At 46.8% G+C, this 25760-nt stretch overlaps 1 protein-coding gene across 1 annotated transcript in view; it reads right to left on the bottom strand.

Annotated features, from left to right (window-relative positions):
• Positions 1–25760, bottom strand: part of ARHGEF28 (Rho guanine nucleotide exchange factor 28) — a 142393-nt gene that overhangs the window by 19562 nt on the left and 97071 nt on the right. Inside the window, 6 exon segments of the mRNA XM_017350622.3 lie at positions 12150–12438; positions 13810–14292; positions 18209–18256; positions 18355–18393; positions 21376–21476; positions 23726–23857. Of these exon segments, the coding sequence (XP_017206111.2) occupies positions 12150–12438; positions 13810–14292; positions 18209–18256; positions 18355–18393; positions 21376–21476; positions 23726–23857 (1092 nt within the window).

Raw genomic sequence — 25760 nt, forward strand, 5'->3', positions numbered from 1 at the left:
TAAATAAATAAATCTTTAAAAAAACAGGAATTTAATTGTGTTGCTACCTACTTGAGCAGTCAAGGACTGCAGATGCTAAGTGGTTGGCAGGAGTCTGAATCGGACCAATGTGTCTGCCACGGCTCTGTGTCTACATCTCCCATGTGACAAATACGAGGGGATGCTCTAATTTATTGGCAGCATCATTAGAAAACTCCCTTCCTCAGGCTTACAACAACCAGTAACAGCTTCCATGAGGAGGGTACTGTCAATGTGATTTCTCTGAGCACTTTGCTCCCATCTCACACAGCTCGGAATCTGGCTTTGTGCCCTTTGGATCATTAAGGCAACTGACAGCCAGCTCAGGGCGGCAGCGAGCACTCGGAAAGGCAAACTCAGGATTGGATTTTTCACAAGGCTTCGCCTCAGACTGCTTGTTCAGCAGAAAAGAACTGAAAACGTCTAAAAAACAAACTACGCCGGTAGTCGCACAGAGCACCCTGTAAGAAGGCGAACCACAGAGCCGCTTGCAATCTTAGCACATTCTTCTTTCCAGGTGGCCACGGCTCCAGGGCCCAGGGAGGCATCAGCGAGTGTGCGACTGTGCTGTTTCACACTGGAGTCTGAGTGCCAGCCGCGCTGCCCGGCCACATGCTGACTAACAGACCATCACATTTTGGCCAAAACCTGCATGACATTTTCTTCCCTCTGGTCTACATGCCGGTGAAAAGTAATTTGCATTTGCAAAACTTTGCGGGTGTATTTTAGGGCCCTAAAATATCCTGCTGAACAGAAACACCATGCATCTAAAAATACAACTTCTGCTTGAGGCTATCATGCCAATCTGAATAAATGAACAAATAATCAAAAATAGCACAACATTTGGGGACGAATAAATTCACGGGGAGCCAGGAATTGAACCTACTCATTGGAAGCAAACCAGCTTCAAACCTTTACTTTCTTTAAAGAGACTTCAGATGGAACATATATTAAGCTTCCATACTCTTGTTATAAGAGCATTCCAAAAATGGAACCTTAAGAAAATGCATAAAGATAACACAATATCCATACACCGACAGGTTTAAGCTTATATAATTGTATGAATATCAAACAGTTCCACATTTACTGTGCTAAAATTAGGGGGAAAAATCCATCATCGCTGAACAGTCACTGCAGAAACACATCTGAGATGCAAAGAATATAAGCTTAAGATCTGAACACAGATTCCAGGAGCTTTTGGCAAGGCCAAGTATGTGAAGTCTCCCTGACTTCCAATACCACACTGTGCCATCTGCCTCCAGCAAATGTCAGTGTTTTCCCCGGCTGGAAACACGCTTCCTTTCTGAATCATCCTACAAAGACTTGCCAAAATATGGCCTCTTGAAGTTGAGCTCAATTGTCCTGAATTCAAGGGGAAACACAAACCATAGCCCTCTTTTATAATCCAGGAGAATCAAGATTCTTCCTGTCCACAAGATCAGTGTAAAAATCACAAGAGGCTAACATTTATACATTCCTATTCTGAGAGCCCAGTAGAGGGTCAAACTGTCTTTGAGAAATGGAAATCTCAAAACTCAGGATCCACAGGAAAGCACCGAGGCTTCTGTACCCATTAGAAATTGGTACCACCAGGCTGGTGCTGTGGCGTAGTGGGTAAAGACACCACCTACAGCGCTGGCACCCCATATGGGTGCTGGTTCCAGTCCGACTGCTCCTCTTCTGATCCAGCTCCCTGCTAATGTGCCTGGGTAAGCAGTGGAGGATGGCCCACATGATTGGGCCCCTGACACCCACATGGGAGACCCTAGTGAAGCTCCTGGCTTTGGCCTGGCATAACCCTAGTTGTTGTGGCCATTTGAGAAATGAACTAGCAGATGGAAGACCTCTCTCTGTGTCTCTCTGCTTCTGCTTCTCCCTCCCTGTAACTCTTTCAAATAAAATAAATAAATCTAAAAAAAAAAAGAAAGAAAGAAAGAAGAAATACAGCATGAAACCATCTCATCCAAGGCTTTGCATGAAGAAGTCTTTGAGCATGCAATTCCTGTTTTTTGGAACTGGTGAATTTATGAGACTCTCAGAGTGCAATGCCTTTATTGCAGTGTTACAACATTCCGTATGATTAATTGATTGCAAATCACTGCACGGGGTGCCAAGATCACTAGTAGGAAGCAGGTCATTAAATAAAATTAAAACTCTGCCAATGTTTTGCTTGTAAATGTTTCTTCCAAAGCCTTACAGCACCATTCCTTCAAAAATGGCCCCGATTCACCAGAGAAGCAGTCTTCTGTATTTCTAGTGATGATCCAAATAGTCTATATTTAATACAAACATCCACCATGTTGTGTTTTAGAAAGAAGAAGCTTTAGTGTAATGAAATTTGTACAAAGAAAGCTATGCAAAAACATTTACCATGAAAATAATCAAATTCTGAACAGCCATGCTATGCAATTGTTCAGTGACAGGCTGAGTCCCTTCCTGCCTACTGTGAATCGTTGGAAGCCTATGTTTTTTTTCTTAGGTAAATCCTCAGACCAAGCATTAACATTTCCAATGGCATTAATATAAGTATCTTATTCAGAAACAGAATGGACACCTTGGGTCCTTATTCAAAGAACCCCAACAGTGGTTACTTAAGGCAAATGAACAGCCCTGCAGACCAAATCGAAGGCCCAGGCTTACTGATTTATGATCCAGCCCAGGGTCTGAGCTGAATCACTCCTGCTTAGCCAGCTGCGACTGAGCAGTGGCCAGCTCAGAATGGAAGTGTGTTTCAGTCTCTTATCTGGGGTAAAGCAAAGGGATATGTTTCTTAAGATGCCACCACAGTTAATTTTAAGATTATTATAATAAATATGTGATATTATAGGCAACATTTTGAGGCAGACAAGTAGAAGATCATGCCAGGGAAACTGGTTCACATTCTAGGAGTGTATTTAACTAAAAAAAAAAAAAATTTGTTGTCTTGCCTGGGGAGACAAAACGGATGGTTACATAGAATCTAGCAGAAGAAAAAGGCTAGGAAAGTGGTTCATTGATGTTGAGCTAGCCACCCATGCTTAATTTGCTGGCGTTCAAGCTACTGTGCGGGTAGAAGAGAAACACCCGGGTGACCCAACAAGCTGACTAGTTGTTAGTGACATAAGAATAAAATGCTAAATTATTTATGTGTCATCTTCCTAAAATGACAGCGATGGATTCATTTCTACAAGTTTACACTAATTTAAAGCATTTAATGGGAAACACATTTCCACTTTTTACATTTTCATTTGCTACAAATGGCCATATGGGGGCTACATGTGCAGTGCTCTAAGTGGAAAAATAACACACATGAAAAGATCTCTCTAGAGTTGTACAAGGAGTACCTATGCCAAACCAATAGATGATACTGCACATCCACAAACAAATTTGTTTCAACGTTTGTGAGGATGAAGAAAAGTTTGTAATTTTTAAAGTCTGCAAAAAAAAATTTAAAAAATAGTCTGTGACAAGATTCCAGTTGGACAGTAGAGGGAAATAATCGTGCAGTTACCTATACATCTTCAGAACACCACCCAACAAACCCTCACCTTAGGAAAAGTTTTGAATCCCAACCCTCCCCCGATCCAGCTAGCGAGCCTGAGCCCGATCTCTCCTGCTGTACTGACTGTGATATCCATCAGTCTGCCATCTTTCTTCACTGTCTCCAATGCCTCAGCAAAGGGTCAAGTGCGTGGTTCAAGTTCACAGTTGCTTCCATTTCTACTGAAGAGTATCAGTTCCTCCACTTACGTCATAAGTATTTATCAAAGGTCCACTGTATGCCAAACTCTGGTTGGTGCTTGGGATAGAGCAATTAACTAGGAGACGGGGGCCCTCCACCCCCACGAAGTTTGCTCTCCAGTGGGGCAGCCAGACATTACATAGGCTCTTACACACATAATTCATGTAAATTATAAGTGCTAACAAGAGGTGCTTCCTGGTGATTCTGAACCTTGACTTTCATCAGTTTATTTAGCACTAACAAGGGTAGACTGAATCAGGATAACCAAACTCAAAGAGATTTAGGACCATCAACCAGAATAGAAGTGTTAAATTTAAAGTAAAACGTGGTTTACACCGGGATACTCCTGTTGGCTGCTTGTGACAATTTCTTTCTAGTAGGACAGCACACTTGGAGTACCAACGTATGCTCAGAAGCTTTTCTTGGGGGGGTGGGGGGGGGAGTTATTTATATACTTGTAATGCAACCAGCAAGACGTGCCTGGTCCATGGATACGGGAGCTCTACATCGCAAATTGAGATGTTTAGTCTTGTTATCAGAACAGCCTGCATTTGGTTCAGAAAATATGGCTGCCTGATAAAGCGGTTTCCCTGTAGACAGAGCCAAAGGGAAGCTACACACAGGGCTTCCACGGCCTCCTCCGGGGGACAGCTCTGGGTATGCGCTCACCAATGCCACCTCGAGGCCAACACAGAATGACAGTTCTCTTTTTATCTTAATTATTTTCATTCTGGGCAAAAAAAAAAAATTCCTCAGCTTATAGCCAAATATTTTTTTAATCACAATCTAAACTGCTGGCTCTCTAATGACATTTAGAGACAGGTCCATCTCACTCAGAAGGCCACCTCTGAGTCACAGTTAGAGTGAGCATTTTCCCAGCATGCAGGGTGGCAGCTGATGTGCACTGGACCCCCAGGACACGCTGGGCACCTTTAAGCAATCCTGGTAAGACTTCCTTTCCTTCTGTCCAGATGGGAAACTAAGACTTAGACTCCCCTATAGTAGGAGCGGAGGCAGGGTGTGCTGGGGCCCTGTAACAGTCAATGCAGCTCTGCACGTTAGTAGTACAGGGACATGTGTCAGATATTCTGCTTCAGGACCACAAAGGACAAGAAGAGACACACAAGCAACCAGCCAACCCTGATGCAAATCCGATCTCAGAACAGGTCAGTGTGTTTCTTTATTACATGCTGCTGGAAACCCTGATGTGTCTGATCCATGGCTCCTATAACAACCCCCATCTGTGTTTCTGACTCATCAGCATCATGGGTAGAGGGGGCCTTCCCCGACACCATCACAGGATTCAAGGAGTTGGAGCTGGGGGAAAGGTCTCTCCACGTTTCAAAACCTTGGCCTTAACGTCCATGTAGTACAGTCAGCTAGGCCTTTCTGAATTCATGGTTTCCCAGGGACTGAACAGCAGGTGAACGAAGTCACCTTATTGGGAAAAGAGACAACAACCATCATCTCACAGAAGCATTGTAAATGAGGTCATGAACTCAAACTTCCTTTTGAATGATATTAATTCACTATTAATTATTTAATTCACTCAAAAGCAAATTAATTTAGATAAACATCCCAAACCAGAGATGCTCACCCCTCAACCTGAGCAGAGGGAAAAGCAACATGGAAATGCCCTCTGAGGTAGGCGAACTCCAGTCACTTGTTTTTATGAGTGTTCCTGAAACAGCTGAGCTCATTCTTTCATTACTGTCTGTGGCTTCTCTCAAGCTACAGTGGTGGTGCTAACTACCTGCACCAAGACCTGATGGCCCACAGTGACGACAACAGTTACTGTAGGATCCTTCCAGAGAAAGGCTGCCAGCCTCTGAACCAGAGGGTCATATTCTCGCTAGGCAAACATAAAGCAATGACACTCGACAGGGTTCACCCCATTTTAATCAGGCCCTGGAAATGGAACATCCACGGTTGGATGGGATAGGAGGGAGGGAGAAGATAGTTCTGAGACGCTGAAGCATGGAGAGGCTGCGGCCTCCTTTGCCAGTGGTGGGTCCTTGCCCCACAAGTCGCTGGATCCGGCCTTACCCTTCAGGCATGTTTGGATCATGAATGGTTGCAAACCACTTCCCCTGCACACCGTCCCTTAACCACCTTGAGAACGAAGTCACACCATTCTAGAAAGGTTGAACACGTGGCCCACTGACTATACCGGCATGCGTATGCATATGTATGTGATTTTTTTCCCCATTTTTTAAGCTAAGGATGACCCAAAGTCGGAGCTAACCCTTAGAAGCTTTCATTCTACATGGACTCCCACTTCAGCAGCTTGCCCAAACCAGAACCGGAGCCCAGGGCGGGCTGAACAGGCAGCCACACGGCTGGCTGGCTGCCTGGGCATCCACCCACCTGCTGGTTTTGCTCTCCTGCTGTGTACTGGGCTCCATGTGCTACAGCGGGATGGCCCTGGCCCAGCTGGCTCACACAGCCAACCTGCCCCCAGAGAAAATGCAATCAGGAAGCTGGCAGCAAGCACCCTGTGGCTCACCAGGCTCTACAAGCAAATGTCATGTTTCCTTCCCCTGGTACAAATTCTGCAAAAGGCTAAAGTCAGTTATCTACATTTCCTGATGAGCAAGCTTAAAATTAAGCCTCTGAGCCCAATTTTTTATACTTTTGTCACAGTAGAGATGACCAAGAACAAGGAATATCACAGCTTCCTTTAAAATAATGCCTACAGTGATAGTCAGCATTTTAGCAGAAAGATCGAGTTGCCCAATGATTTTCCAGTTTTGACTCCTTCAAACTCCTCCAGATGTATCTAGATAATAATCTGATGCTATAATGAATGTACTCTACCCTTTACCTTTGGTTTCATTTATGCAATCTATAATACAGGCATCTAATATCTCCCTAATCACAGAAAAGAGTGCAAAATTACCAAAGCCCTTTAATCAAAGTCTAGCTTGGAAATCAGCCTACATGTCCCATGTAGGCCACATTAGCAGGAAATGAACCAAAGGACCTAATATTTTCTGCTCTAACATCTATATATTGACATAGGCTTAAATAAATTATCAAAATATTACTGTTATATAATTTTTATGAAGTTCAATTCACTTTCCTAACCAGGTTAAAAAAATTAGCAGTGTAATTATCATTAAACTTTAGTACATTTAAAAATATGAAGGTTTTCATGATGCCCAAAACCACTGCAGAGAGAAAAATAATCATTTTATTCCCTGTTAAGCACTGAATTGCGTCCCACCCAAAATTCACACGTGGAAGTTCTACCACTGAATACCCCTGCTACCGTGTTCAGTGAGGCCCCTGGGTAGGCCTTAATCCAATAAGACTGGTGTCCCAATTCAGAGAGATCAGGACACAGATGGGGGAGACCCTGGGAAGGCAAAGGGAGAGGACCCCCACTCACAGCCATGGAGGGAGGCCTCGGAAGAACCCAGCCCTGGCAGGCACTTGGCACCGAGGCTAAGACAAGCGTGGATGCCTGCATCCCATATCAGAGTGTGCCTGGGTTCAAGTTTCCGCTGTGTTAGTTTTAGCTTCCTGCAGTGCACTCCTTGAGAGGCAGCAGAGACAGCTCATGTAGTTGGGCCCCTGCCACTTCGGTGAGAGAGAGACCCAGAGTGAATTCTGGCCTCCTGGCTTTGGCCTGACCCAGCCCCAGCTGTTGCCGGCATTTGGGGAGAGTGACCCAGCAGATGGACGATCTCTCTCTCTCTCTCTCTCTCTCTCTCTCTCTCTCTCTCTCCCCCCTTCACTGTCTCTATTTGTCTCTTTTGTCTCAGCCTTCAGGAATAAAGAAATACGGCTGAAGTTGCAGCCTGCGGCACCTGTGACAGCCACCCTGGCGAGCTCATGGAACCTCCTCTTCCAACACAGTTTTGTTGCTGAAGCTTATGGCAGCAATGCCAATTTCAGTTTTATGAGGAACTGCCTGAAGATATTTGGTAAAGCCTCTTCCCACACAGATTACAAAAATAAGGTGCCAGTTTCTGAATTATGGAATTTTTAAAAAAATTAGAAATTGCCATATTCTCACATCTCCAAGACTGTTACTTAAATATTAATTACAGATAGCTATTCATTTGAAAATTTTCTGGTTTTTTTTTTTTTTTTGCCTTATGTCAAAATCTTGTCATTGGAAATTGAACACAGTTGTCCATATTTTTTTTAAAAAAATTACCAAGATACTCTGAATACAATGCTTTGAATTTTGAAATGTTTTTCTGGGCAGCAAATATTAATATGTAGTTAAAGTAAACATTCTTTTGGAACCCAAACTTAATAAAGTTACTTTTTTCAATATTTACATGTTTAACACATAAAATTTGGCTCTTGATTTGTTTTATTGTATGCCTGGTAAAGTCATACTGCTTTTCTTGCACTGAGGAGAGCATTTTGGGCAAGTTGCCCAAAAAACATAATTGAAAAGTGAGACTCAGAAGATTTCATATTTTATACCATAAATAAAATCAAATACCACTACAAATAAAATCAAATACCAATTTGGATTTAATGTTCAAATATCCAAGAATTTTGTTCATGAAATAGCTACTAAAATGGTAGAGTGGCATTGTCCAAAGTGCTGCCTTAAAAAACATTTACAAAAAGTATGAGGTTATCCTTAGGCACCATCGAGAACACAAAGCATCCTGTAGAAATGAGCCTTGTGGGGAAACTAGTGAGGTTCGAGAGTATTTGTGAGATCTGAAGATGCCCGGGTCCCAGGCAAGAGCTGGCTACAGCTATCCAGAACATTCAGAAATCCGTGCCAAATGATGAGATTAAAACAGGAAGAGTAGGAAGAAAAAAGGTTCACACCCAGGACCTGGCCCTTTGTCACAAACATCCCAGTGGGCATTTCCATGCTGATACGTGCATCAGCTTCTTTACAAAGTATAACTCAACACAGCTCTCCAGAAAGTGAAAACTGACACCGTAATGAGTGAGGGCAGGGACTCCAGCGCCAGTCTTCCCAGGTTCAACTCCTGCTCTCCATTCACCACCTGGGTGACCTTGGACCTTAACCCCTGGGGATCCTACTTCCCCCTCAAAAATGGAGACAACAACAGAGCCATCTGAGTGGGCTGTCATATGAAAGGTTTCTCCAGGTAAAACCTGAGCACAGGGCTTGAATCTGATAAATGTCAGATAATTACCTGTGGCGGCATTGCAGCAAAGCAATTAAGAAATGAATCCCAATCACACATTAACCAGCTTGGCAAAGTCAGACTGAACCAACCAAATCCCCACCCAAGCCTATGAGTCAGCCTTTTCTCAGCCATCGTGAGAGAAGCTAACTTCATAAGCAGGAAAGGGCTCTTGGGGCTCGAGGTTGTGGAGGTTCACAGTCCACCATCAGTCAGTTGGCATCTGGTCAGGGCGTGCCTGCCAGCAGTCCTAGGCACACAGGGCAATCACAGGGAAGACACAGCACATGTCTCTGTCTCTGTGGTCTCTTAGAAATCACAGGATCCACCTTAACAACTCCCTCCAATCCAATCTGCTAGTAAAATGGTATGGTCTTATCTGGGGCGCCATCTTGGGCTCTGGCCCCGCTGCCATTTTGTACAATAAACATCGATCCTAAGCCCTGCCTGACTTACTAGAAGTCAGGTGACCAAATGGCCCAACCACAAGCGTCAGCTCCACCACCACCCTGACAGGATTCGCTGCTCCCACTTCTTTACCTCTGCAAAGCTATATAAGACCTATTCTAGAACGGGGTGCTGTTCTGTGCAGGGGGAGGCAGCCTGTTGGGTTTCCCCCACCTGACAGTAACCCTTCTGCCTTACTCTGGTGTTTGGTGTGTTTTGAGGTGACCTTTCACGATCACTTCCCAAAGACCTCACCTCCAACAAGCAGAAGTGGATTAAGTGTACATCCTCTTAGTACCATAAGACTCTGGGGACCCAGCCTTGAAAGGATACTCAACATCCAACTAATACCCAAACCATAGCACTAGGCAACACCCAAACACATTTGAGAATTTTATTACAGGCAGTTCTTTCCATTATCTCTACTGCTCCTGAAATTCACATTTCCACTGATCTGAGCTGGTCCTGTGTGCACAGTACTGGCCCAAGACAAAACAAAACAAAACAAAAAACAAACAAAACAAAACCATTTTTTAAGCTGTTACCTGAAACAGCTGACTTTGGGCCTAACGATGGAATGAGCAGCCAGCCTTAATTAAATCCTTGTTAAATACACACTGGACAAAAACTACCAGCCCAAAACACAGCAGGCAGATCTTGTCAGTGTACTGTGAACGCTAGGATGGTAACCAGCAGTGGTCATGGATGATCCTTCAACCAAAGACTCGGCAGCAACACAGGAAAGCAAGAGACCACCTGGCCTGGCTGTTGATTCCAGCACAGGAACCGCTTCTCAGGCCCCAGTGCACCCTGCAGCCTGCTGTTTCGGGCTCAGCCCTGCAATCACCACCCACCAAGAACCTGTGTGGAGAGCGCCCACAGAGCCCAGCGAGACCACCCCCAGTGGCAGACGACGGGCCTCCTCCTAGTGTTAGAGCCAGCAAAGCTGAACAACTTTATCTGGCCCTGACCACTCTCTTAAGAACGTATATCCAATTTTATCCACCTCCCTGGAACCTGCTATTCTCTGGCTTTCCTTTCTCTCCTCCAGAAATTGCCTATCACACTTAAGCAAACAAACATAAATAGGGGTTTTTTGACCAGTTGCAAAATTCCAGCGGTTAACAACGCACACAGCATTTCTGATCTAATCCCTACTTATAAACACCAGGATGTTCCTGAGAGATTTAGGTCAAAGTTGATGCTCCCCCCTCCTGTCAATGTCCTCAGTGTCCTTGGCCTACACTGAACCCAACCATTTCTCAAGCGCAAGTGCGTTTTCTCCGCATTTCCCTTGGCGATGTCAAATTCCTCACATGTGGACAGACTGGTTCTGTACTTAATCACTGTTTATTTCCTTAGTACATTTGCTATCTACTGCATGTAGGCGGCCAGACGTTTAAAAGCCCTCTCCTTTGAAGCACAAGTCAACAGAAAAAAAAAAAAAAAAAAAATGGCAGGGACACAGAAAGTAGAAAAGAAATTCTTTCAAACAAAGGCTGAATGTGGTTTAACTCAAACTGAGTTTCTGAATTATGCCAAAGCCAGTACACAAATCTCCGCTGACAAGACCAGAGGAAAGTCCTGCGGACAGCACGCTGACAAATCCACACACAGCGCAGCAACCCTGTCCGGGAAGGCATTCTGTGAGCTGGGCTCCGCGCCGCTAACGTGGCAAAAAGAACGCCCTTAAGGGGCCATGTTTTCTAACCTTTGACATTTTTTTTTTAAATCTATTCCATTGCACTTTTTTCTTTAACAGACATTCAAAATGATACTTTTAAGAAACACTGTGGTCTCTCCCACGCTCACAAGAAGCCGCGGCAGTGACTACGCAATGCAAGGAAGTAGCCCCGGCTGGGAACCCACATCTTTGGGACCGGTGGTAAGACAACCTGCAGGCACGAAGGAATGATTGCTCTCTAACGGGGAGCAGCAAGGTAGTGTCAAAACTGCCGCTGCTGAAAAATTATCCTCCCAACCGACACACTAAGAACAGAGAGGAAGCAGGGGAACGGATCTGCGACCAGCCGCGGGGTCTCTGTACCCTTGCTTGTTTTATGTTCCTGCAACATTTCGCTGTCAGTGATTTATTCTGCGTCCATGTGGCCAGCCATTTGTTTATTCGATCGCATACCATCTGTTTCTCGGTAGAAGGGTTTCAAGTTCTTCTCATTCCCTACCTCATATCCCACAGAAAACGATTCATAATAGACATAGATCTCAATCATTTGGATCCGTGTGGAGTTGGTAACTCGAGCTGCCTTCCCTTTATATTTGGCAGATGCTTTAATGGGATTAGCAAATTGTGTTATTACGAGGTACTTACGAAGAGACAACACCTTTTTTTACAATGACAAATGATGTTAACAGTTTCATTCCGGGTGTTTAATAGCAGTACAGAAGATTTCACTGAGGGGACAGGAAATTGCCTGGATAGACAGTAAAACCTTACCACAAATGCTGTCCATATCTTTTACTTTGGAGAGTGGGAGGATGTGTGTGTCAGGATGGAGCAGGGTCTACGGCGGGAAAGAATACCAAGATGCTCCACTTCTAAGGGGACTCTATCATTCAATCCACAGACCGGAAAACCTGTCCGGTTCTTACATTCTGGTGGTATCCCTACGCCCTTCGCTTGCTGAGAAACTGGCCAGCGAAGGCAGACTGGAGATTTCCCCAAAGAACAGTTTACGCTACCAACTCCAGGTCAGCAGCGCCAATCTACCCCAGCCCAGGGCTCACTTTGACGAGCTCTACAGAACAGCCAACCATGCAGAGAAACAACTGCTGGTGGAAAGGACACGGACGACGTGTAAAGCGTTAATTACCATTGTTACAAGACTCCTGGCTGCCTTCCTGGAGAGGAGGCTCCTGATGACAGGCCCCGGGGACTGTCCGCAGTTCATGGTTGACATCCACAGGCGGAGGATCATCTGTCCTACGGTCCACTTGGTTTTCACAAGTCCTGACCAAATCAGCATGTGACAGACTTGGGGGGTGCGTGCCATCCTGATGGGCTCCTTTGTTGAAAGTGTTCAGGGACATTTGCACTAATGCGTCATTGATGAAGAACGAGCCCTCATGGCATAAACTCTCAGATCTGTTAAGTTCCATTGCCTGGGTAAAGGAACACAGGAAAAGTACAATCATTCCTCTGGCCACTTACACGAGTTCCAGAAAGTCCTTACTCCTGATAGAACCTGGCAATCAAGACTTCAGTGAGAGGGAAGTTACGAGTGTTGCTCAGACCTCCCACCCCCTTTTAACGAGCTAGTCCCAAAACTTCAATTCCCGATGCACAGCAAGTCTTACGAAACAAACAACAAAAAACAACAGTGTTCTATGCCATTAAAGTGCTTTGACTTCATTTTAATCAGAGAAAGCACCACTTCCATGTCTGCTAAATAGAAAAGTTTTTTCTATTTAGTTTTTGATGCAACCTAATTCTTTCATATAAGCTTATCAACTTTTAAAACTTTGCACACTTCAGATAAAAAGTAAACTTGCATGGAAAAAATAAGTTCCTCTGATGAACAGAATTGTCAGATGCCGTGAGAGAGGATGCAATGGGAACACAGACTCTCCTGAAAGGTTCATCCTACTCCATCATGAATTCACACAACTCATTTATTACTAGTGAAATGGATTTTGAATGAACCAAATCAGATTTACAAAGATGGAATAAAGTTGGCATAATGGAATAGTGTCACACTTGCCAAAGATACCACCTGAAATATACCTTATTAGCTCACTGGTCCAATAAAAGGTACATCTATCATAGAATATGGTAGAATATTCTCATCCTCTCATAAAATAGATCATATAAAGAGGGTCCTTCAAACAGCTGTTCTGTAGCAAGCATGCCTCCAGGACAGCTCGCCCTCGCCTTACAGGGCCTCTCAATTCTGTGTTCCTCCCTTGGGGAAGGGCATCGCAGAGCACAATGATTTGATAGGACCCAAACTTTTAAAATTTCCATTTTTAAAGCCAAGAAATGGGACCAGCATATTGGTGTAGCAGGTAAAGCCACTGCCTACAATGCTGGCATCCCACACGGGCACCAGTTTGAGTCCCAGCTGCTCAATTTCCAATGCAGCTTCCTGCTAAAGCACCTGGGAAAGCAGCAGATGGCCCAAGTGCTTGGGCACCTACCACCCAAGTGGGAGACCCGGATGGAGCTCCTGACATCAGACTGGCTGTTGCGGCCATTTGAGAGGTGAACGAGCAGATAGAAGCGCTCTCCCTCCCTCTCTCTTTCTCTCTCTCTCTCCCTCTCTCTGTAACTCTACCTTTCAAGTAAATAAATAAATCTTAAAAAGCAAAAGCCAAGATACAGATGCAGTGCCTCTGAAATTTCTCAGCTTTCGCTCCCTACGAACCAAGAAACTCTTAGGAGCTCTTACAAGAGCTCAAACCCCCAAAGACACGGAGCAACCAGGACTGAATGTGTCCACCGGAAACTGCTGAAACCCTCCAGGAGCTCCATACCTCCTTGTCCCCAGCAGGAAAGGCGACGGGCAGGCTCCTCTGGCGGCCGTGTTTCCAGCGGCACAGCAGGCCCTGCTGGGCGCGCACCTGTTCCCGCTCCCGCTCCACCATGCGCTGGCCCTCACGCAGCCGCTCCAGGTTCTGCTGGTACTCCTGCAGCTGGTGGTCCAGCTCGCCCCGGTTCCGCAGCAGCAGCTCCTCCTGGGACTGGCACTCCCGCTCGCGTGCCTGCAGCAGGCTCTCCTTGGCCTCCTGCTCCCGCTGCTGCTGGTCGCACCTGCGGTGCCAGCGCCGCTGCTCCTGCTGGAACTGGTGCTGGAGCTTGTGGACGTCCAGCGCCTCGCGCGGCTTCTCCAGGCTGCGGGCCTTCTCCTGGTCCGGAAAGGGGCTGCCTCGGAACGAGAGGCCCTGGGCCAGGCTCTCCTGCTGCTGCAGGACCAGCTTGTGGATCTCGATGTGGCTGTCCTGAATGGTCAAGGCAGCCTGGGAGAGAAGGGAGGAGAGGTAACTACACGTAGTAGGGCCTGGGAATTATAAAAAATAATTAAAAAAAAAAAAGAAGTAACTCAAAGCCACAAAATTGCTCAGCAGTATCTGCAGAAGAATGGGCCCATGACTCCCACCCACACCAGAATCTGCAAATGCTCAAATCTCCTTTATAAAATGGTGTGGTGGGGCCGGCACTGCGGCATAGCAGGTAAAGCCGCCGCCTGCAGTGCCGGCATTCCATAGGGGTGCCAGTTCAAGTCCCAGCTGTTCCACTTCCATTCAGCTCCCTGCAATTGCCCTGGGAGAGCAGTGAAAAGTGGTCTAAGTACTTGGGTCCCTGGGAGACATGGATGGAGTCCTGGCTTTGGCCTGGCTCAGCTGCAGCCATTTGGGGTATAAACCAGCAGATAGTAGATGGATCTCTCTCTCTCTCTCTAATCAGCCTTTCAGATAACAAATAAACCTTTAAAAAATAGTGTAGTATTTGCATTTAACCTATGCAATCCTCCTGCATACTTTAAATCATCTCTAGGTTACTTTTACTACCTAATATAATACCCACATCATTTCATTCACATGAATTCAGCATAGCCAATTCAAGTGCTGCTTTGTAGAACTTTCTGGAATTTTTTTTTTTTTCAAATATTTTGGATGTGGAGTTAGTGGAATCCACAGATGCAGAGCTAGTGACCATGGAGGGCTGGCTGCACTCATCTCCGCTCCTGGAAATGTGGTTTGTTGCGGCTGCTGGTTAATGTCTACATTATGTCTTCTGGAGGAGGACGCGGTGCATAAACGCCTAAGACTCTGCTCTGCATGTCGTTCGCCTCCTGAGGTCTCCCCAGTTAGTAATTCACAAGAATTTAGGGATCTATATAAACCTACTAGTACCCTGCATTTGCATCCCAAACCAGAAATTACTTTCATGAGCACATAAAAAATGAAGGTCAACTGTCTGGAGACTTCTGTAGTCTTTCATAACACAATGCCAAAGAATAACAGCTAATACCATTTAGAGGAGAAATGTAAGTGGCCAAAGCTAGTCTCTATGTTCCATATATGACAACAGAAAGGTCACACACAAAAACGAAGCTGAAATTCATTTGCTAATAGATTGCTAACAGAAGGCTGAAGAGATTAAGAGAAAAATAGATATTATAAACCCCAGGGGCCTTACCAACCAGATTTAAAAAATATTTTGGGTTACGGTATCTGCCTATGAAAAGTTTGGCAGCATCACAGGAAATAATTACAAAGATTTGGAAGGCGTCCACAAAACCAAAAGAAAAAAGAAAAAAAAAAAGAGAAAAAGAAAATCACTGTGAATGCCCTTGGAAGCTTTTAATTTTAAAAGTTCCCATGGCAAGTGCAAAGAAGTACAGAATGGACGAACTGACCACAGACACGGCCTGGGCATGCGTGCATGCTTTGACTCGTATGAGAAAGCCTGACTCTCCGAGGGATAAATTCACATTTCTGCTTCCTAAGAAATTCCAGAGCTGTCCGTGTGACGGATGTTTGGGAGATGGGGACTGACCACTAGTCCTTTGTTAGCTCAGCAGTTTCCTATGCTTTCAAAAGGTAAAGAACTAAGATTATTTGAAATTTGTACTTTGTACTTTTCTTACTCAACATGTTTTTATTGTGGCTTTTGAAATAAAATTCCTGTTTTGAAATTTGAAAATTGATTTTTAACATTTCAGACTTGTTGGGATCTTTGATTAATGGCCTTCAGGAGTTGTTAACAGAGAACAATTATTATCACAGAGAACAGGCATGATCTACTATGCTCTTTAAATACGAAACAATTAACACTTAATCAGGACCCACTCACAGCTGCTGACCTGGCAGAGAAAACCGTAGACTGTACAGCACCACTTAATTCTCCCTGATCCTCAGGGCATCCGCATGGTAAAACAAACAGAAACCCATGATTTTAAATGTCAAAACTACCATACACAATGCTAACTTGCATGTAAGGGTTGCAAGGAGAGCAGTTAGTGCTAGCATGAAGCATTCTTCATATCCACTTCACATTTAGGGTAAGAGCCTTCTCCTTCCTGGAGTCTGAAGTTTGCATTCATATTGAGGACAGAGACCCATACTTGTTTTCCAAGTTGAGGAAAATTCTCAGTTCACCTGCTCTTCACTTTACTTTGCTGGCTTTCTCTCTTCTTTCTCTCCTTCCTTGTCAATACTGCACCTGTGACTCTACCCTCTGAATGTAGAGGTCAAACCTCATTTCCTTCTGATTCAAAAATTCTTGTTTCTGTAAGAACCCCAATCATACGTAAGAGGTTCAATTTGAGAATACAGAAGTGACTGCGTAGCGAACAGAACCCTCTCAGAGCCCATATGCTTAGACCAGTTCAAAAGCTTTGGTGAAGAGAATCCTCTGTAGACCTCGATATTTCCCATGCTACTCCAACCTCATGTGATGCGAAAACTAGATCATTGAGGTCACTGAGGTTTTCTGAACCCTAGTCCACACAGGCCTGCGCTCAGGGCACGACAGGAAAAATGCAACCTTGTGAGTGTTTTCATCAGATGAACAAGCCAGATGCCCTAATGCACTATCCCCACTATATCCCTTCTCAGTTGACAGTTAAAAGAAAGAATATTTGCTTTACATGATAATTTGATCTCTATGAACACCTACCCCAGACCAGCATATCGAATGTATGAGACTAAAGGCCTTCCCCTAAACCATGAATGAGACAAAGAGCTTATTCTCATCAGCATTATTTAACACATCTGCAGAAGTTGTAGCCAAAACAGTAAGCAAGAGGCTCACGCCAGTACTAGGAATAATGTGAAAGCAAAAGCCTAAGGAATTGGAAAAATAAATTCCACAAAATGCAGTCTGATTCACTCACTGAGAACTGTGGTGTAGAACACCAGGTGATGAGATAGAAAGCGATGCTGGTGAGTGTTTACAACCTGACTAAAATCTGCAGGGATGCACACCTACACGGTTGTAAGAATTCCTTCTGGGACTGGAGCTGTGATGAGCAGGTAAGGCTGCTGCCTCCAACGCTGGCATCCCACATGGGCGCTAGTTCCGAGCCCCAGCTGTTCCACTTCTGATCCACCTCCCTGCTAATGCACCTGGGAAGGCAGAAGAGAATAGCCCAAGAGCTTGGGCCCCTGTGCCCATGTGGGAGACCCGGAAGAAGCTCCTGGCTCCTGGCTATGGATTGGCTCAGCTCCGGCCGTTGTGGACATTTGGAGAGTGAACCAGCAAATGGAAAACCTTTCTTTCTCTCTCTGTCTTGTAACTCTGCCTTTCAAATAAATAAATCTATTTTTTTAAAAAAAGAAGCTTATGGAAAGTGCATATTATGAAAAAAGTATGTATGGATTTCAAAATTGTTCTACACCAAAATAAATGCATCTTTTTAATTCCATTTTCCAAAGAATGCTGGGAAGTTCCCTCGTAAGCAACTTTGGTTCCATTCGCCACCATGTGTTCAGCCCTCAGCACTGTGGCCAGCAGAGCGAGGGAACTCCCTGACTGTTGAGTGGCTGAATAAGCAAAAGTACGAAGGAGCACAGGAAACAGTTAACCACTCTAAAGGCCTAAGGCCGCATGTGGAAGTGAAAAAGCTTAGGTGTGAACCAAAGTTTTCACCAGAAAACGTGAAGCCAAGCCAAGGCATAAGCATCAGTATTTTTTAAAGATATGAACTGTTTTATGGTTTCAGAGAAGAACGGTATAAAATGTAGCAGGGTGTTGCCTCGTGATCACAAAAGCAGGCACGTTCAGCCCATCGCGCTGGGGTCCATGTAGGCAGCTGGCACTCACGTCAGATCGTTCCCTACCTCTGGAATGGTCCCGCTCCTGCAGTCTGGCAGTCATTAAAGCGAGGTGTGTGAAGAGAAACATTTACAAGGTCAGAGAGCCAGTTACCTGAAGGCTATACAGGAGACGCGTTAAATTCTGTATGGCTTGCAGAATCTGAAAAACAAGGCCGCGAGTGTCAAATTCCCGAGAAAGCTTTCATTGTCCACAAATTGAGAGAGGGTGCTGATCACTGAACGTATGTAGGAGCTCACCTCTGACTGCGAAGAACCTGGAAAACTTCTGCATTCCACCTAAAACACATAAACACACAAGAAAATGAGCGCGCGCTCTGCTTTGGGAGAGCCACCCTGTCACGTGGGGACACGTCTGACCTTAGTCAGTCACTCCAGCCTCTCTCAACTCGATTCCCTGCCTGCACCCACGCTGTCTCCTCGCCCGAATGGAATCCTAGGGAATGAAGCCAGCACTCGGCAACGAGAGCCCCTCCCTGCAAACTCGGTGTTTGAGCTGCGTGGCCACTCTCACCCAAGCATCCCTCCAGACAACCAGGGAGGACAGCGGGAGGCCCTGCAGACCCTAGGTGGCAATGTTCACCCGTGCAGGCCACACTCTAGAGTGACCACTCTGTGGCCAGGTTGAAGTCTCCTCGGCCAGGCTGACTCTCTTGCATCCAAGAGGCCAGATCTGGACACTCGAGAGCATCGTGCCTGGTGCTGGAGCTCCATGATGCGAACAGAGCCAGTGGCTGGGGATCAATTGGGAGCAAAGACAGCTTCTAGGGGGCACTGGGCTGGCCTCGGCCAGGTCCTACCCCTGTCGGTCAGGGCTTGTGGGCCCAGTGACTCCCACAGCACATGTGCTGTCAGCAGAAGCGATGAACAAGAACACAAGAGCCCACCTGCTCCTTGGGGACAGGGTCCTTGTTTCTTCCACAGCACACATGAAGGGTGTGTGTGAAGAGTGGGGTTTCCTGTCTCCGGGACGGGACTGGACATCTGCTTGTTCATTTTCTATCTGCTCTCACTATCCTAGTGACACACAGGACTCTCTGGGCTTCTGGTGCATTCGCAAACCCAAGGGTGATGCCTGGCATCGACTGGCACCCAAAAATGAATGCCTATGAGTTGAATCTGATTGTCCTCCATTCAATAAATAAGCAATGATCACCCACCAAACTCCACACTGTCTGCTATAGGTGGTCATCAGATTCCTTCGCCCTCCAAGAACCTACAGTCTAAGTCAGTGACTTGCTTTTGTCCCAGCAAACCTAAGTTTAAGCTGTTAAAAAACAGTCGGCCATGGGAACATTCTCAGGTAACTTTGAACTTGTGGCTGAATGGGATGCGTTCAGGCTGATGATGCCATTAGGAGCCTACTAGGTCTCTTTCCTCACACCACTAATCAGACATGGCATTGCTAAGCAGTCCCCTGAGGAGAAAGTGAAAGGCTGGAGAGAAAGCGAAGAGGCGTCAGTCCCAGGCCCTCCCTTACAGAAGACAACTGGGACCCAGAAGCCCGGACCTGTCTGAGTGGGCAATTCCAGTCTCCTTTCTGATTTTGGCCTTGCCCATCCACATTCTATAACGTTTTTCATACCAAGGTCATAGGTGACAGAGTTTTAAGCTCTATAAAACCTGGAAACATAACAATGAATAAAATCGTGCTACACGTAGTTACTTATACTCAAGAATATCACATCACCTTTTTAACGGAGTTGGGCTGCCACCTTGTGGTGCAAGTGCATAACTGTGTAGGTGATGCACAGTGTTTCTCCTCGTTGGGTAACTGAGTCAATATTCTTTCAAGATTCTTTTAGAAGCTTGTTTTAACCCTACCTTAGTACAGAAATTAATAATAAAATACCTACTGTATACCTTTTAAGGTTTTATTTCAAGTGGTTCCTATCTAAGTATCAGTTTAATTTATCAAAATGTGTTCAAGGCAAAATTTCCCTGATGCTCACCTGCACAAAAGGGGGGCCTTAGGGGCGGGAGGCATTGCCACTCTGCGGATTCAGCTATGCCTGACAACTCTTTCTCCTTCCTGCTTACTTTCTAACAACATAAAAGCAGCTGCAAGCTACGAACGTCACACCAAAAAGCAAGACTGCCCTAGAAGGATGAAAAGTGGGAGCATTTTAATAAGAAATAAGCCAGGAGGCTGAGTCAGAAAAAGGGGTGCAAAACACTGCATTCTCATATTCATTTCGGCCTGCAGAGAACTCTAAGTTACAGTTGTCTTCTCAGTGGATTTTTTTACATCCTTGGACTTGGTTTTTCAGTCATATGCAATTTATATGAAAAATACAGAATATATCAAATGTGACACAGATAAGAGAAGGCCTGCCATATGCCATTTCCCACAATGGCCCAGGCTGGTGCTCAGGAATGCACCTAATTCCATTTCAGATAAAGCTCAACTCCGGAGCTGCAGACAACGCCAAGCGGCCGACTGGCTGCCTCCCAGGTTCAAGTTTGGACTCTTTTGCTATTTCTGACATCTCAGTTGCACTGGAAGTTAACAGAACATTTTATGCATTTAATTTGTAAAGACAGAGTTATAGCTTTTGTACCAGGGATACTTCAGAAAGTTTATGGAAAATGGAACTAAACAGTTTGGATGCAAAAGGAAAAAAAAATGTGAAATCCACACAAACAGTTTTTCTCATAGTGTGCATTTTCCATCAATTATTTGAAGATCCTTCATATACAGTAAGTCAAAAGCCGAGATGCAATTGGAACTATTCTGCCCCAAGCAAAAACTGGTCAGATTAGATTAAAAAAATCTACAAAAAGTAGGTGAAATGCTGGTGGTAACAGGAAAACAGTTTGACAGGAGAGGAAGTTCAAGGAAGGTGGAAGAAGCAAGAACATCCCAAAGTGGAAATTGACTTCCGCTACATTAGCGCCGTCCGGTTGCCCAGGGGCCCCGAATGCCCAGGCCCGGTGCTCAGTGAAAGTCTCCCAACGTAGTGAGCGACAAGCAAGGGTGTGCAGTGAGAAAGGGAAGAGCGGAAGTCAGACAGCGCAGACAGCACACACAGGCGGGCTTCCCATCCGGGGTAATGACTTCTTGGTTGTGTGTTTACACCTACATGACACAGGAAGAACAAGCACATTGGAAGGAGAGATAAGTTAGAAAGTCTAGAGACGAACGCTGCGATTCACGGGGCACAAATGCAGAAAAGCACTTTCACTGCACTCGCGGCACCTGAGGCTGGTTCACGACACGACGTGATGGGTGCTGGGTGCTAACAAAGTGGTTGACAATACCTTCTCCACCGCATCGGGGATCTCCTGGCCAGTTCCCACACCCTGGGTCCCGCCGTCCTCATCCCAACAGCCTCTTCCTTCTGCCCCCTCTGGGCCAAGCGCTGCAAGCACAGCATTGAGACAGAAATAAAAAAGATGACATCAGTCAGCAGCCAGCCACTGGGTCCCCCACACAGCTGACAAAGCAATGCCGCCTGGAATCATGCCCGTGGCGTCCTCTCCTCGGAGGTGTCCCCACCCACGTGGGGCTCACATGCTGTCAGCCCAGAGACCCACCCCACACAGCCCGGGTCCGTTCCACGTCTCGCTTGCACTGAGGGAGCCACGCGCTGTTGGGGGCATACAGAGTGCACCACAGGGCTCCTGTTCAGTGATGGGGAAGAGCCTCGTGGGGAGGGTGGGTAGAGCTGAAGCATGCTCTCTTGGCAGTGCGCCTCGGTGGCCAGTCTGAGAGCAACGGATGAGAAAGGAGGCTCAGATGGAGGAGTACAGGGCAGGATGCACCCTCCAAGAGGGCTGGAGGTGGCTGATGGCAGCTCTCTAGGACGCCAGGGGCCACTTCAAAGGGCATCAGTCGGATACCTCGGTCCGTTTGTACCCCCTGCGTGGCCACACCTCCCCAGAAGTGGTTTCGCCACTGCTACTCTTCCCAACTCTGAGAGAGAAGCCAAAGGCCCTCCCCATGTCCTCCTCCCCATCCAGGGCCGGGCGGGCCAAGTGGAGGCAGGGGATGGCCCGTGGACGGGTCCTCTGTCCCTGCCCTGCTGGCAGGTTCAGGCAGGCACGAGAGGCTCCAGGTAGCCCAGCTCTTCCCGGGAGGCAGCAAACACTCATCCATCTGCTCGAGCGTCTCGGGGACCACAAACAGAAGGCTCCACTGGGGTTATGACCTCAGCAGACCAGGGCCTGACTCAGAACCAAGCCTGCAGTCACAGATGTGCGGGTAGCGCCCTCAGCAACTAACTCTACAATCCAGCTCTGGGGGCCCCGGGCTCTAACTCAGCCCACATTGAACAGGCCTGCGGGTCACGAGATTACGAGACCCCACTCCCCTGCCCAGTGCCTCTACCCAAAGCCGGACCGCTCGGTACAGAGCCTCTCAGCGGCTCCAGCAGTGCCGCGGGGTCCTTTTGCAACTCTCCCAAGTCTTGGGGAGATATGACTACACAGGGGAGAACTGCCATGGCCCTGCAGGAAGGGCGGCTGGGCCGCCACGCGCTCGGAGCAGCTGCAGGGCAGACAGGCCTCCCCAGCTGTCCCCTGGGGTGAGGCCGAGCGTGGCAGAGCCCAGGCGGTATTTTTAGACGGCCTTTTCTCTGTGGCATAATGAGGCTCCTCTCTTAAAAGGAAGTCACCCAGGGCAGTACACCTCCGCTGGGTCACAATGAAAAACATATGTGCGCATTCTGGAAATAGAAACTCAGGAGTAGATAAAGCCCAACTTGAACAGGGAAAATAATCATTGGTGCTGGTAAATAAAAAAAAAAAAAAGAAACCTTACAATTAAAAAGCTATGCTGTTTCCATTTATCTTAATTAACCAAGTTATTCTGTGTTAGTCAGTCCTAAGAAAACTCAATCCTCTAATCTCTGGCTATGAAAGATATTTTCTCTCGTGCATATAAGACCTTGTGGGAGTAAGGTTACCATCCACCCATGAAGAAGCATGAATTCTATGCTTGTACCTCGGAAACTTTATGGAATTAAGCATTTAGCTAAATATGCATGTAGTAGTATGATCAGGTTCAGAGCAGCTAATTCTCTAGATTCTGTTTTTATGTTGAAATGGTGTTTTAATAAATGCATTCTGACCTGAATTAAAAGTATGATGATGCAGGTTAACAATCCTTTGGCACTTGTGTGTGTGTGTGTGTGTGTGTGTGTGAGAGAGAGAGAGAGAGAGAGAGAGGATCCATGTGTTTCCACTTCCTGAGTCATGCTTTCTTGGTTAATGAACATGAGATGAAATTGAAGAGTTTTGTGCACTAATGCAAAGACCCTTTTTTTAAAAAAATCAAACAAGTGTAAAAGTCCTCTCACAACTGCATTCCTTCCGTCACATCAGAAGTGAGGCAGGGGTCTGAGGAAGGACCGCGCGTGGCTGACCACACCACAGCCACTCCGCACGCTCCGTGCCTGCAGCCGCAGCGTCAGGACGGTGCCTGCAGGGTGTGGATTTGTGGCCAGCATGGCGAGGCTCTGATCGTTTTCTGATTTGAAAAAATACACCAAGTCCCCACCCCCTAGCCCCCGGCCCCCGGCAAGGGCCAGAGCCGTGGCTTTATTTTCGGGACCTCTCTCAGCTGCAGGCCTTGTGCTTGGCTCAACCCCAGGCCTGTGCTGCCACTTACAGGCAGCAGGTGACCCCGGCAGCTCCTGGGAGCCAGGTGCGTCCGTCCAGGCGGAGTCTGCGCAGCTGTCCTCGGAGCGCTGACTGGCCTCTCCCACCTGCGACGCTTTCACCGCAACCTGCAGGCTCTCAGCTGGGTGGAAAGACAAACACAGACGTAAACAACAGACAGATGATCTAGACCAAAGGTTGGCAAGCTACACCTGGGCCCTGCCTGCCTCTACATAGGCCCAGGAGCTACACTGTGTCTTTACACTTGTAAAGGATTGTTAGGGCACACACACAAGTACAGCCTGCCTTCAAAGTTCCCCGACACACACTCAGAGAATTTACCACCAGCCCTTTGCAGAAGTGTGCTGACCTGCAAACCAGACCAACGCTTTCAGCATCCGCATACCACACAGCACCAGCTTGATTAAAAAAAGTCTAAACCCACTGCATAAAAACATCTCCAATGCAGCATGCTGGAAGACGTTCTGCAGTTCAGTTCATTTAAACACAATAATCAGATGAGAATTTTTTTTTTTGACAGGCAGAGTGGACAGTGAGAGAGAGAGACAGAGAGAAAGGTCTTCCTTTGCCCTTGGTTCACCCTCCAATGGCCACCACGGCTGGCACGCTGCGGCCGGCGCACCGCGCTGATCCGAAGCCAGGAGCCAGGTGCTTATCCTGGTCTCCCATGGGATGCAGGGCCCAAGGACTTGGGCCATCCTCCACTACCTTCCCAAGCCACAGCAGAGAGCTGGCCTGGAAGAGGAGCAACGGGGACAGAATCCGGTGCCCCGACCGGGACTAGAACCCTGTGTGCCGGCGCCGCTAGGTGGAGGATTAGCCTAGTGAGCCGTGGCGCCGGCCCAGATGAGAATTTTAAAACCTGTCCAAGCGAGCAGTTCTTCCACACAATATGTCTCTCCACACTTGCTTTAAACATCAAGATTCAATCTTAACCCTAGATGTGCTGGGTCAGATTTTCTGGAGAAGAAGATGGGATTCGTACTTTCAATGAGTACCAGAGGTTACTCTGAGGATGCCAGGCTTAGGTCAGCTTAGGAAACACCGCACCAAACAGCAGAAGATTTGGTTTACAATCACAGCATTTCAGCTACCACCTGGAAGTGTATAATTCCGACAGCCTGACAAACACTTCTAAGACACTCTGTCCAGTGATTCAATTCGGAAACTACTCGGCATTCAATTTGGGCATCTCCTCTGCTCTAGGAGCCGCTGGACATCTGGACGACAACGGATTTGCAGGTGGAAAGAGACACATGGTCAGGTGACCACGCTCAGTAGCCTGTGGTCAGCTCCAAGTTCTACGTCCCAGCTATGACAGTGCTAAAAGGCGCCTGTAGCAGGGAGGAGCAGGAGAGCCATGTGAGAAACCGGGCCTGGGAAAAAGTCCATCGGGGAGAAGGCAAGGAAGCAGGAGGAGGAGAGGGAAGAGCAGCAGCCCCACCGGGCAGCCCCAGGGAGCCCTGCCAGGCACATTACTGCCTCTGTCCAACCCCAGGAGAGGGAGCTCTCACCTTGATGAGAATTCCTGCTCGGGCGCTCAGGGCAGCCCTGGTGCTGAGGAACAAGGACCCAGTCAGTGGGGGATTCTCCGACCTGCCCGTGGCCCAGGCTCCCTGAGCAGCTGGGTCCACCTGTGCTCCTGGCACAGGAGTCACAGGTGAGGGCGCTCACAAACCAGCTTGGTGAGGGAGGATGTTAATGCCATTGGCTAATTGAGAGCTGGGAACTCATTCAATAAAGGATTCATCAAGGATAGCAAGGACGTCCCTGGCTTTCATCAGCCCACCGGGAAGCCCTTTAGGCTTCACTGCTACAACACACCTTGAACCTGTCCACTTCCTCCACCTCCACTGCCCACAGCCCTCATCTGGACCAGTGCACCAACATCTCGCTTCTCGGAGTCAGCAATTGCTTCCTCCAGTTCTCCAGGCAAACGCAACCCCTTCCAATCTCTTCTCTGTTCAGCAGCCCAGGTTCTTTCTAAGATACAAAGAAGCTGTGCCACACCCACGCTGAAGCTT

The sequence above is a fragment of the Oryctolagus cuniculus genome, chromosome 14 (genome assembly GCF_964237555.1).
Source record: "Oryctolagus cuniculus chromosome 14, mOryCun1.1, whole genome shotgun sequence".
NCBI classification, from domain to species: Eukaryota; Metazoa; Chordata; class Mammalia; order Lagomorpha; family Leporidae; genus Oryctolagus; species Oryctolagus cuniculus.